Genomic DNA, 14,534 nt, shown 5'->3' with positions numbered 1-14,534 from the left:
GTTTTAAAATAGTTTTTTCAAATTGCTCTCTAATATTCTTTCAAAATCTTCAAGGGTATTATTTTATAAGGTGAAACAAACAATTTAAAATACCAATTAGAGTGCTAAATTTCACAAGGCTAGTAGCCCCAAATATTTAGATACCTATACTTCCACATATTGCCACGGTCTTGTCTCGTGAAGCAGACTTTATACAACTTGTTAAGTTGTTATTATTACGTCTAGTAAAGTATAGTTACTTTACAAAAGTGGACTAGGTAAAACGCTATTTTTGTATATTTTGTGATAGAAGTGTGTGTCACAAGAATATTATATGTGGTGGTTGTCAATGTTGTTCTGCGACATCTTGGGACACACAGATAAACTACCTATATTTCTTTAGAGCCGTCAAAGTCAGAAGCATAACCCAAAGTCATTGTCAGAGGCTGGAACTCCGACAGCTGACAGAAATGTCAAGTGAGAAATCAGAAAATAAAAATTGTTTTGTAAATTGTAATTTGTTTGGGGATTTCTGAGAGTTTCTTTATATTTTTCTCAAATTAATTGCTATGAGTTGAAAACGCAGTCATACTTTATCTTCCCGATAATTAAAGAGAACAAAAGCAAATTACAGTGATGTTAAGTACTTTAATTACAGTGTGAATACGTTGTCCATTTATGCTAGTCATTGCTTTTACTTTCAATAAAAAATAGTGACAAAGACCAAAGGGTATTCAGAACATCGCAATTCAGATTATATTTTTAAAATGATGGGCTTTTTTGGAATTCAGGGATCACCGTTTGACGAGGATGTTGGTAAGTAATTGTAATTCTAACATTTCTTAATTGGAATCGAATATTGCATATTGAAGTATTTATGTGATTGAACTGATTGTGTTTTTGCTTATCTATGTCTCAATAATTTATAAAACAAGACTTGCTTTTACCTTTATCGGGTTTCTCAAATTAATTGTTTTTTGCTATTAATTTCTACAATAATAAGCACTTGAAAATAGTCAAATATAACACATACAGTTTACAAAGTTTTATAAAATGAATTAATTAGTCAAGGAAATAATTTCTAGTACTCACTTATTTTAGCCTATAAGTAAAGTAAGCTAGTAACTTTTTATTTGTTTGTTTTTTAGTATATAACATGTGCCTGTAACAAATAAGTTGAACAGTAGTTAATTAAATATTATTAAAATTAAATTTACAACTCCTATTAAAATAAAGAGAGAATCCATGAAAACGCATACATTTTTATAATAATTTAATTATAAGTAACAAGATCAAGAAAGATGTCTATGTCTGTATGGGCAATGTTGGTAAATAACACAATAAATATAGTTATGTACATCATATTTTTATCTTATCATTCATTTTAAAAGTCTTTCACTTCATGAACAATGTTTTTGTCCTCAAATGACAGCTGTGGAATGAGCTTCCTTGTGCGGTGTTTCCGGGACGATACGACATGGGTACCTTCAAAAAAAGCGTGTACACCTTCCTTAAAGGCTGGCAACGCTCCTGTGATTCCTCTGGTGTTGCAAGAGATTGTGGGCGGTGGTGATTACTTAACAACAGGTGACCCGTACACTCGTTTGTCCTCCTATTCCATAAAAAAAAAAATGACACAAACTTCATTTCATCAACTACCAGTTACCTATTAACCTCCGATTTGCTAAATGATCTCACGAGATTGGTGACCTTGAAGACTCATTCCATAGTTCAAGCATGTAAAGATTTTATGTATCATGAAGATCCATTCTGAATATTGATGAAATTAGTTGAACTGTTTGGAACTAGTGAGGCTCAGTTCTATAGACCTCACTTAGAACTCACTTAGACTTTGCTCAGATTTTACTTATGTAAAACTTAGCTGAGTGTGATAAAACTAATAATTACAATAATAACTATGATATTCTAGATATCTTCATGTCAGAAAAGGATAAATTGAAGTGTGAAATTATTAAATTACACCAGTCCAAAGCAGTGCCTTACTCATTTGTTTAAAATATATACATATTGTTATCTACTAACCACACACACACACTTTCACACCCACACACAAACATACACACAGTAAATAAGAAACACAAGAGGCAGTTGTTCTGTAATATATCTTGTAGTAAAACTATTGTAAAATAATATTGTCAATATGAGTAATCTATAATGGCCTTAAGAATTATGTTATATAGTATTGTTTATTAATGTTTACTGTAACACTGTTGATTACCAATAAATAAATAAAATTAACACAAAGTTGGTTTTTGCATTGGGTTGTCTTAGCTCAGCATAGTTTCAGATGTCCATTGACTATAAAAATATTATCAAAGATTACACTAAGCTTAAGCTCGGCTAAGTTTTACTTAAGTAGATTTACCAGTGGGAGGCTCCTTTGCACAGGATGCCGGCTAGATTATGGGTACCACAACGGCCCCTTTTTCTGCCTTGAAGCAGTAATGTAAACATTACTGTGTTTCGGTCTGAAAGGCGCCGTAGCTAGTGAAATTACTTGGCAAACGAGACTTAACATCTTGAAATCTTGACTTAAAATCCTGAGCGGCACTGCATTATAATGGGCAGGGTGTCTCAATTAACATCGTCTGAACGTCCTGCTCGTCTCATCCCGTATTTTCATAAAAAAAAACTTAAGTAGATGCTGAGCGAAGTCTAAGTACACTCTATAGATACATTACATCTCAAATTATTTTTTTATACATTAATTGTACTAGCTGTTGCTACGATATGAGAGTCAAATAAAAGATGTGGTTCAGGAATTACAAATAATATATAAATTAAAAAGAAATTGTTGTTGATGTTAATGAGCACGCGGGGTAAGTGTTCCTCACAAAATCATACTGATGTTAATATGGCATGTGTAGGGTAAAGTGCTGATTGAGAAAGGTGAAGGGAAGAATTTAATTGAAATATCAACGAAATGTGACCAAGTTTTTAATTATTATTTATGTTTTAAAGTTTACTAAGCTACAGAAGTAGTTTTAATTGAAATATCAATGAAACATGACCAATTTTTTAATTATTATTTATGTTTCAAAGTTTACTAAGCTACGGAAGTAGATTTAATATATAGAGATTAGTTGTCACCTTGTAGAGGCATTTATAAAGTGTCATACTGCCTGCAAACATAAGTTAATTATATAATACAATAATTACAAAAATGATTCTCTAAGTAATGATAAAACAAAATCAGCAGACTTGACAACCTGTGACAAAAACATGTGCCAACCGCTCCTCATGACATCTTATTTTGCTACAATATGTTGTGCGCAAGAGACTAATTATCATATAACACCATTTTCAATCCCCTCTAATTTTTTTTCCCTTTTTAATATGTGCAATCGGTCTCCAAACTATGAACAGATGTGTTGGATATCTAGAATTTTGTGGGAAGAGTGGTCCATCGTCTTTTCTCCTTTTATTTCAAGTATGGATGGCTTATAGTGAGAAACTTCACCTTAAATGAGTGAATTACATATATATGTTACTAGAAAAATCCGATTATAGGACAAACTAGTTCTTCCTAGGCGAAACCAGTTCATGCTTTAAATGATAGGATAAACCAGCACAGACTAGGTTAAACTAGTTTCTCCTATAGGCCTTAGGACAAACTCGCTTTGCCTAGGCTGAACTAGTTGAGCCAACATGAATTAGTAAACTTCAGGAGTAACTGGTTTGGCCTAGTCTATGCTCATTCTGGCTTGTCAATGATTAATTGATTTTTGGCTATTAATATAAGCCTTTAATTATTGCAATTTTGTACATGGACACAATTATCTCTAAAGCAAAAAAAATATGGAGGCCACTGACAAGTAAGACGAGTGTGGTAGATCATACGAGGAGAGTGAATTTCTTGATGAAATATCGGAAATTTTTTATTGAAATTCATGAAGATGCAAAACTAAGGATAATTATTCATGCATGACATTGAGTTGCGGAGAATAGCCCCCTGCATACCTTTTTCTATTATCAATTAAGCCCTTTTTATTCTGAGTTAGAGGATGTCTCTTAACTCAGTGTGCCACTTGGCAAAGGCCTCCTCTAGCTCTTTCCATTGGAGTCTGTCATGGGTCACTCTTCTCCAGTTCGGGCCCGCTGTGAGTTTGAGTTCATCCTCCCATCTTGTTCGAGGTCTCTGGCTCCATGTGCAACCTCTTGGATACCAATCTGTGACAATTCTGCTCCATTTCTCCCGGCCATCCCTCAACATGTGGCCAGTCCATTTCCACTTCTGCTGATCTTTTTAAATTAAGTGTGTTGGTTACTTTACTTTTTTGTCTCAGGTCTTCATTTCTAATTGTGTCTTGTCTATGTGTTCCCGTCATACTTCGTTCGATAGATCTTTGGCAGTACTTAAGCCTGTCTCAGTGCTCATTGTTGAGTGCCCACTCAGCATACCTATTTACCTAAGGATAAATTTAGTTTATGTATTTTACTGTAAATTACTTCATTCAATTCACAGATCGTGTCACAAGTGAGAACAATACAAGTGAAGAATGGGGTTTGATTCTTGAGATATGTGATCGTGCCGGTAGCAGCTCGGCCAGTGCGCGTGATTGCCTCCGATCCATCATCAGAAGACTGGGCCATCCGGATCCACATGTCCAGGCGCACTGCATCACCCTACTCGATGCCTGTGTCTCAAACTGCGGCCGGGTGTTCCACCTTGAAGTTGCGTCACGAGATTTTGAGGTGGAGTTTAGGCGGATGCTCTCGAGGAGTCATGCGCAGATTGTGCAGAAGCTAAGAGCACTGCTGCGGAAATGGGCGGAGGGCGAATTTAAGAATGATCCACAGTTAGATCTGATACCGTCGCTGCATGCTAAGTTGTGTGCTGAAGCCGGCGAGAAGACTACAGCTGTTCCAGCCGTTGACCCACAGGTAAAGTATGTTTAAAGCATAATGATTGTATATGCTTTCCTTCTGCCACCCCACGGAAGGTGATTTTTTCACTGTTATTTGCCTGCAGCGATTTCCTTTCGCTTCTGAAATTGGCCACTTATAGGCAAAGGAACAGTACATATATTTTGCAAAATGTTCTGTTAAATTTGAATTAGAGTTTCAAAATGGCAATTGATTTAAGCTCAGGTAATAAAGCGAATCAGTCTTGGACTGCTGAAAAGCTACCACGACACAATGTTGCATAATTTTAAGCTTTAAGATAACGGAGAATAACGAGAATACTTGAAGGAATACTATTTATTTATTTGTTTGGAGAAGAATAGTTACATTTAATTATAAAATAGTAAGGATGATATAGGTACAGACCAATTTTATCTTCAAAATATCCAATGGGCGATGACCTCAAACTGATGACGTATCCGCCATACAGATTATATTAAGATGTAGATGCACAAATTAAATTTGGAAACAAAATTTATGAACGATGCCGGACTCGAACCCGCGACCTCTTTATCGTTCAGTGCGAGCGCTCTTCCAACTGAGCCAACCGTTCGAGTGACGTATCGTTGATAAATCTTGTATGCCAACCAATTGTTCAACATCTATGTTGTCGGTGAGAAGTCCCAAGGCAGCAATTGTAATTATCAAAGTTAGTTATAATTTGAATGTGTATTGAATCTTTTGTTTCTGTTTTTGTCTACCAATAAAGGAAATAAATAAATGAACTAGTCAAATAGCCACATCAAATGAATAAATAACTTAATGAATCTGCCGTCTTGACAGGTCTTTCTGTTTGTCATTTGCAGCTAGCTGCTAAAGAGGCAGCCGCTCAGCGTGAACAAGAGGAACTGGCTCGAGCCATAGCGCTCTCCCTTAAGGAATCCAACGCCACTGCGGCGCCCTCTAGCGGTTCAAGCGCGCTGTATCCGCGTATGGACACGTCTGCGGCCGATCCCCCCGCACAGCCCACTAAGAAAGTACGCGCTCTGTACGACTTCGAGGCGGCCGAGGATAATGAACTCACCTTCATGGCAGGCGAAATAGGTTTGTGATCATTTTTTTCTTAGTTACTTAGTTGACTAGTGGGAGGCTTGTCTGTACAGAATAATAATAAGTTTTTATTAAAGGCAAAATTACCCAGTAAACAAATAAGTACTAATATTCTAATACATTATATATAGACAAAAAGTAAAATATACATAAAACTTATAATCTATCTGGAAAGGTTGATAAAGCTCTTCCCAGGCGTCTTGGTCCAGGCACCGTCATTTATTTACTATTTTTGTTTTTATGCACAGATAGCCAATATGAAATAATATTGCTAGGCATCCCGTCACAAACCGTTTGGAGAATACGGTTCTGAGATTTGCGGAGTCTATCCCAGAAGGAAGCAACTCTTTTTCTCATCACAGCATAGAAATCAGGCACCCTCGATTCACTGCACTGAGGCACTGCAGTACCTAGGCAAAACCTAGAATGTCGGCTAGATTATTGGTACGACTACGGCGCCTTTTTCTGCCGTGTTTTCTGAACGGCGCCAATTTCATAATGGTCCGCTAACTTAAAACAGAGTGTTATTTTTCATTCGGACTTAGGTCAATAGAAGAAGACAGAGTGAGAATTAGCAATGCTTTAAGTTAGCAGACTATTATGAATAAGGGGGTAGATCTTTACGCAAAACTAAAGTTATGGGCAAGTTAACACATAATAATGAAGTTATTTGAAATAAAAAAAACGTTTAAGGTTAATAAACGAAAACATCTATATATATAAAAATGAATTGCTGTTCGTTAGTCTCGCTAAAACTCGAGAACGGCTGGACCGATTTGGCTAATTTTGGTCTTGAATTATTTGTGGAAGTCCAGAGAAGGTTTAAAAGGTGAATAAATAGGAAAATGCTGCTAAATTAAATAAAAACAACAAATTTGTTTTTCCCTTGATGTGTGCATACATAATTTCTACGAGAGAATTTATTGACGCACGGTTTGACAGTTCTGCTGTGAAACAATTTCATTACGACGGCAGGGTGCATATTTTACGAAGTAATTTTTGATGTTATGATATATTATTGACAAATTCATATAAAAACATTATTTTATTTATTATATACAGAACAACGTCTGTCGGGTCAGCTAGTAATATATAAAATACCCCACTTGTTAAGGAAAACATTTTAGAAAAAATAAATTTCGCCTGAAATAATATCTTCAGCAAATACTTCTAGTGGTGTTAAACTTCGTCTGTATTATTAATAAACTCGAAGTAAAGTTATTGCAAATTTACTACTTTTTGTCTTTATCTTACCTTTGTCACTACAGAATTGCATGACAGGGCGAAATAATTTTAAACTTGGCGGAACTTTACACTAACTTTACACCGCCAGGGGGAGGCACCTTTGCACAGGAAGCCGGCTAAATTATGGGTATACGGCGCCTATTTCTGCCGTGAAGCACTAATGTGTAAACATTACTGCGTTTCGGTCTGAAGGGTGCCGCTAGTGACTAGGACAAATGAGACTTAACGTCTTATATCTCAAGGTAACGAGCGCTATTGTAGTTCCGCTCAGAAGAATTAGGTATTTCAAAAATCCTGAACGGCACTGCATTGTAATGATAGTAAATCAGCTGAACTTTCTGCTCGTCTCGTCCTTTATTGTTAATAAAAAAAAACCTACAAGATACATAAATACAATTCACAATAACTTAATGTTGGAAGAACTTAAAGCTGTTATAGTATGTGTTATTATTGCAGTACACGTTACGGACTCAAGCGATCCCAACTGGTGGAAAGGCTACAACGAGCGCGGGGAGGGATTGTTCCCGGCCAATTTCGTCACCTGTGATCTCACTCAAGCTCCGCCTGGTATGTTTATACTAAAACTGTCCTTTACCCACTAAGGGAAAGTAAGCAATGTGGGTGAAATTTGCCTGAACGAGATGAACTCGACTACCTCCATGCACTTGAGTTGTGGAATCACTTTCTCGTCGAGTGATACCTAATGCTTTGAGCCACAGACTAGTAAAAAACTCTCTCCGTTTCACCTTACATAACAGTGTAGCACCAAAACAAGCCGATTAACGTGTAAATACATAGCCCCACGCACACACTTACACTACTACAGGCCGATAGGCGGCCATTATGAGAATTGTCATCGTCTGTGACAGATCAGTTTGCGTCTCAATAAAATATTTTAAAAATGCCGTCGTGCGAGGTGAAAAAGTGTAAAAACGATACTATATAAGTATTTGTGGCCATATATGATTATTTAAGGGAGAAAAAATTATGTAACTAGTATCCAGCGTAACCGCACACACACTAGCGTAACGGTGCTTCACTTGCTAATATCACGGTGCGGAGTCCTTCTTTTTTTACTCGTCCGTGGCTTTGAGCTTAGATTATATACATGTCTAGATTGAGTTTCGTTATTTTCGCTGTGTCACAGACAGCTCTATTTCCATAGACGTGTTTGCGTACGCTTGTATCTGTACACGTATTTTTGCGTGCGTGGAATGATACCATTTTATAGCGACCACCCTGAATATGGGTTTTTTGAAGGCGCTGAATTCAAATTTGATGACGATTTTGAACCCAAATTAGGACATTTATTTACCTGTAAAATGTGATTTTGTTCATGGTTTTTAAGGAAGCTATTCGGTTTTGTTAGAGTTCCGTACCCCATGGATACCAACGGGATTCTATAACTATAATGTATGCACTTTCTGTTTGTCCATCTGTCTGTCTCGGGGGTCTATACAAAAGGTATAGACTATAGACTTTAACCGCTACAGGTAAGTTGAAATTTTTACAGAATTACAAATATAACATTTATTTTGAGATCCAAGATAGCAGATGTGACTTTTTCAATAAAATCAATATGGGTATAATTTTCGAGAGTGTCAACAATTACGAATATGACATCTATTTTGAGATCCAAGATGGCGGATGTTACTTTTTCAATCAAATAAATATGTGTATCATTTTCGAGGTTTTCAGGAGTGTCAATTACGAGTATAACATCTATTTTGAGATCCAAGATGGCGGATATAACATCTTGGATCTCAAAATAGGTGCCATTTTCGTAATAATTGATACTCCCGGCAAACGATGATTGCCTCGTCTAGACATGGTCGTTGGATGACTGTAGGGAAGAGTTTCTTGAGACTGTGGTAGAAGTGAAACTTTAACGGACAACGTTTAAAAACAAATATTTCAAAGTTTCTCGTCAATATTTCAAATAAAATATTTCAAAGAAAAATTAAAAAAATAATAATCCCAAAAAAATATTTCTAAGAAAACATTCGATAAAATGTTGATTAATATATAATATATTAATATATAAGAAATATTAAATAACAAACATTTAATTTTTTATTTATTTTATTTATTATATACAGACACTTTATCACATAATATTATATCATATTTGTTCCCTACACTAGGCGTAGCCTGTCCTGTTGGCAACCAATTTACATTCTAGGGTTAGCAATATGAACCGAAAGGTCAAAAAGTGCACTCTGTATGTGTGTGTGTGTGTGTGTGTGTGTGTGTGTAGGTGGGTGTGAGTGAGTGTAAGTATCTGATTAATCATGTTACAAAGTATTAACATTATATGAATGCTAAGCTATCACTTTAAGAATAGCTTCCATGTCTGCATAAGTGAGTGTGTGTATCACCATATATATACCATCTCTGTATTTTAAGTTTGACCTGATGGACCGAGCAATTTTTAATAGAAAATTTTAAATTTACCTTGTTGTATATATATGTATGTAAGAATGGGCTAAATCTACTTGCAAATGTTGTATTTCATCACAGTATAAACATTAGACACTGTATGGCCAGCATACATAGACTATACATAAAAATCTTACGTTTCTTGTTTTAACTTTTTCACATGTCAATCATCTGCGTGGTTCTTAAAAATCTTAATATATATATATTTCTGTTGTAACTGAACTCCTGCTAAACGGCTGGACCGATTTTAATGAAACTTTATGTGTGTCTTCAGGTGGATTCAAGAATGGTTTAGATTCACAATAATTGAACTACCTCCTAAACGGCTGGACCCATTTTGATGATTTTTTGTGCCTTCCCGTGAATTTGAGATTGCTGTGTCTTCAGGTGGATTCGAGAATGGTTTAGATTCATAATTGAATTACCTCCTAACGGATTGGCCGATTTTGATGATTTTTTTGTGTGTTCCAGTGAATTTGAGACTGTTTTAGATTCTCAATTCCGTCCGTATAATATAATTCTCCTGCTCATGTGTATGTTAGTGAACTCCTCCTAACGGCTGGACTGATCAAATTTAAGACGTGTGTCGGGTCCACTAGTAAATATATATTTATCTTATAATAAGCATACCAATCAACCTATTTCACAAGTACTGATCTGGGGAGTATTGAATTTGAATGAATTGCAACACTGAAACAATGGCGCGAGCGAATCTCGGAGTTCGAGATACCCAGCTGTAAGTCTGTAAATACTTGTATATTGACACCCTAAAAGTTGTCTCAAAACCTACATATGGTAGGGTGTAAGCAACTATTAAATTTCAAGGTCACAGAAATCGGTTTTTTGCGCTTTTTTTTTAAATATCTCATTTCCGTCATATATATCTGGCGCGTTTTCGACCGGAGGCACCGGTTGACCTGAAGTGATGCTGTGACCGCGCTCTCTCGGCCCTCTTTCTCGGAAACGGTTCACCGTATAAAAAAAATGTAAACAAAATTTGTAGAGAATTTTGTATTCTACAATACTGATAGTAAATACAAATAGCAAAAAATCCAGAGGAAATGAGATATTTACAAAAAAAGCGCAAAAGAAAACGATGTTTGTGACCTTTGACCTTGAAATTTAGTAGTTAAGGGTATCTCGAATTCCGAGGTGAACTTACTATAATGACTGGACAGTCATATTTATATATAATACAAATAATAGATACTTATCGGTGGCAGTTCCATTACTGTTCCATCACTTTTTAATCGTCCCCTATAGTTTCGGCACACGTTAATCGCGCATCTGGTCATTTTAGATCTTTTTGTTATTTATTAAGTCGTGCGCACACAGCGACTAAACGGGCCAGAGTGAGCGTGGCGCCAACTGTAGAATATTTTGACGTTAACTCGCGCGCCTTTGGCAATCGAGTCATGTATATAATCTAAGGCTTTGAGCTAGACTTCAAAACAACGCCACTCTCGAAGCATCTCTGACGCAGAAATGACTTCCAAGCAATGCGACTCTGGCGTCAGTCACAGTCAGTCTATAATGATTAGTGGTGGTGTTATATTGATACATAGAATGAACCAATCGCATGTCGCATAACAATCGGCTGCGGTTTTTTATATATGAAACTTGTAGATGTGGAATGTTAAACGGCTTATTTTTATTTAATGCAGAATCTGAGCCACAAGCCGCGGCGGGATCTGGCGGCAAATCTGTGCAATTCGCGGCCGAAACTCCGGTGCATATCGACGAGTCAACTATGGACGAGGCGCTCGGCATGTTGCACGACGCAGACCCCACGGGCGAGACGGCAGATCACCCGCGCCTGCCTGAGCTCGAAGGCCGCGTTTACGCCATGGGCCCGCTCGTTGACGCGGCGCTCGAGCGGGCAGACTTACGCCACGCTCGCCTGACGCAGCTCAGCGCGGACCTGGTCGACGCTCTGAACCTCTACCACGAGCTGATGCGGGACCCCAAACCGATGTTCCCTCCCGCGCCCGTCTACATGCAACCCATGCCCATGCAGGTGCCCCAGGGCATGCCGCAAGTGATGCCGCCGCACGGACCCATGGGACCCAGTCAGCCCAACCAGCCAAGGTGAGTCAGGGTCTATCGGAGAATTGGACGTAGTTCCTGAAAAACGTTCCAAGCCACAACCATCACACTTTAAGGAATTCGTGTTTAGTGGGTTAGGCTACTAAGACATGATATCATTTAAAGAGTGGCAGTATGGCTGCCATTTTTGTGAGTCCGTTAATATGAATCACGTGACCAGTTTTGTGTTCTTAACTCAATTTCGACATGATTGTGGTTTGGAACGTTTTTCTGGAATTACGTCCAATTGTACTTGCAAGTTTTGGTTCACCAATACGAAACACAAATAAATAAATAAAAAGATGGCTTTCATTTATTCAAATTAATGTTTTTATATTCCCCTCAGCTGGGACGCACGTTGAATTCAAAATGGCGCAACAGCGTCTGCCGCGCACTTGTCGCAGGCACTTGAGTGGGTCCGGGTACAATATAAATATTTTTTTACAAACTATGAGGAGTATAGGCATGTAACTTATACCGGCGCGTTCGTTATGAATTAAAATAAAGAAAAAGCAAATCTGAAACCATAGCGGATCGAACATAATATGTCTGGTGCCAGCCATATAATGTCTGGGTCCAAGTTGAGGGGTTATGACAAAAAAATACTTTATTATTGATTTATGGTGTATGTGGATGATGCAGCTACTGTAGTCAATAACTTTTGTATTAAGTTACATTTAGTTTTTTGACTTACTCGTGTAAGACATTGACTATTTGACGTTTGAGTGTTTTTGTTGCATCATTTTACATATTATATTGTAATTGAAATGATCTGTAAATCTCGATATAAAAGAGTGGCAATGAGTTTCTTGCTACTTCTTCTCATTAGCTCAACCCTTTACGAAATAGCGGTAGATTCAATAAGAAAATATATTATTTTTAGACATTCATAAGTGTAATTTCCGAGACCTACATGAATAACCTGATTATGATTTGATTCGATTTGATATCAGTCCCTATTTAAAATTCATTTCTAACACTATCAAGTCTATTTACCCTTTTCTTATTTTTTGTTTCAGGTGTTGAAAGTTACATAAACGTAATGTAAATAATAGATACGATGTCCAAAAAGTTAGATTATTAATGTTATTCCATTTATTTTTAGCAGATATAAATTGTATTATATAATATATACGCATTTTAATAAATATTATTTCATTTTCCACTTTAGGAGTTTGAGTTAAAACCTAGTTATAATTTTATGATATCTAGGGAAACGTTCGGGAAGCTCCGTAAAATCTTCTCGTCCCAAATACTGCAGTGTCTGAAGACGCAGGTTTTCAACCAGTGTGTGTTGCCAGTGATGACTTACGGTACACAGACGTGGTCGCTGACTATAGGCCTTATGAGAAAGCTCATGGTCGCTCAGAGGGCAATGTTCGGAGTTTCCCTGCGAGATCGAATCAGAAATGAGGAGATCCGTAGGATACCCAAAGTAGCCTACATAGTCCAAACGATTGCGATACTGAAGTGGCAGTGGGCAGGCACATAGTTCGACGGACAGATGGCCGTTGGGGCAGTAAAGTCCTCGTATCGTCCTCGACCCCGTACCAGAAGACACAGTGTTGACAAGAGGGACCCACGATCGGGTCAAGATCGCCGGAATACGTTGGATGAGGTCAGCGCAGAACCGATCGCCGTGGAAATTTTTGGATTGAGGCCTTTGTCCAGCAGTGGACGTTTTCCGGCCGATGATGATCTAAAACAACTTGGAGGGTAGTTCGAGATTAGCGAAAAGAATAGTGCTGTTTATACATAATATTATGTTTTATATATTATATGCGTTCGACGGAGTGTCGGGCTCAAATCATTAACGGACATGGGTCCCATACCCACGTGTCACTTAGAGCCGGTAACTTTATTGTCTTACGGCCTTTCCCAATATTCAGTCTATCGCTTACTTGAGATAAAAATCGTAACTATCGTTGACTTTTCTGTCCCAATAAGCTTATCGACGGTTACTCACCTTATCCGTACACGCTGTCTGTCAATGGGATGACGTATAGCTTACCAGCGCTAGAAGTTTGTATGGAAATTTCAATTCACGCGTCCCAATATAAGGCGATAAGAATGACTTATCGGGTATATTGGGACAGCTTCAGATTATTGACCGATAGTAGTAGGTAGTAATTTATCTCTATCTGTAGATAGTATATTGGAAGCGGCCGTTTGTCTTATATAATTAATACGTCTAGACAGAGCCTCTTGATACTAAACAACGGATGATAAAAACAGGCCATGTTTATGACTTTAGTGTGCGTGACACACTACGTCTTACATTCGCGATAAGTATCTCACTTTGCGTTAGTGTACGTGCATTGCTCAAAATATAGGTTAACTATCAACCTCGACGTTTTCACACATTCAAATTCGAATTCTAATATTTTTATTCAAGTTAGGATGTGACATCACTTAGTGAAAGTCAAAAACTTCCACCCATTCCAAAAGAATGTCTCAGACCTGAGAAGAATGGGCGCAACAAACTCAATGGGGTTTTTTTTTCAAAAAAATAAGTATGTTTGCAAAGTAATTTTGTACCATTTAACTTATTATTTAATAGCCTGAGGGCGGTCACTCCATTCCCAATCCGTCGTATCATTAAGACACACAGCTGTCAGTCTATCTAGATGTGTAAATAATCTAAGGTTTTAAGGTATATCTCTCTATGCAACGGGTTTTGAATCTGTTGAGGACGAGAAACAAACCTGAGAGTTGAACAAAGCATGCAAAATTTATTAACGATACGTCACTCGAACGGTTGGCTCAGTTGGAAGAGCACTCGCACGGAACGAACTCAAACGACTCAGACC

At 37.4% G+C, this 14,534-nt stretch overlaps 1 protein-coding gene across 1 annotated transcript; it reads left to right on the top strand.

Moving 5' to 3' along the window:
• Nucleotides 1-450: 450 nt before the first annotated feature.
• LOC126969251 (signal transducing adapter molecule 1) lies at nucleotides 451-12,889 on the top strand. Its single transcript, XM_050814621.1, has 6 exons — nucleotides 451-795; nucleotides 4,466-4,884; nucleotides 5,712-5,949; nucleotides 7,657-7,767; nucleotides 11,304-11,727; nucleotides 12,744-12,889. The coding sequence occupies exons 1-6, from the start codon at nucleotides 747-749 to the stop codon at nucleotides 12,748-12,750; spliced, it is 1,248 nt and encodes a 415-aa protein (XP_050670578.1). The 5' UTR covers nucleotides 451-746; the 3' UTR covers nucleotides 12,751-12,889.
• Nucleotides 12,890-14,534: the final 1,645 nt, after the last annotated feature.

The sequence above is a fragment of the Leptidea sinapis genome, chromosome 17 (genome assembly GCF_905404315.1).
Source record: "Leptidea sinapis chromosome 17, ilLepSina1.1, whole genome shotgun sequence".
In the NCBI taxonomy this organism is placed as follows: Eukaryota; Metazoa; Arthropoda; class Insecta; order Lepidoptera; family Pieridae; genus Leptidea; species Leptidea sinapis.
Note: the sequence above shows the minus strand (reverse complement) of the source record. Positions and strands in the feature narration are given on the sequence as shown.

Coding starts and splice junctions, on each gene's coding strand:
- LOC126969251 (XM_050814621.1), top strand. CDS start 747: ATGATGGGCTTTTTTGGAATTCAGGGATCACCGTTTGACGAGGATGTT. Junction 796..4,465: donor ACCGTTTGACGAGGATGTTG/GTAAGTAATTGT, acceptor TTCAATTCACAG/ATCGTGTCACAAGTGAGAAC. Junction 4,885..5,711: donor TTCCAGCCGTTGACCCACAG/GTAAAGTATGTT, acceptor TGTCATTTGCAG/CTAGCTGCTAAAGAGGCAGC.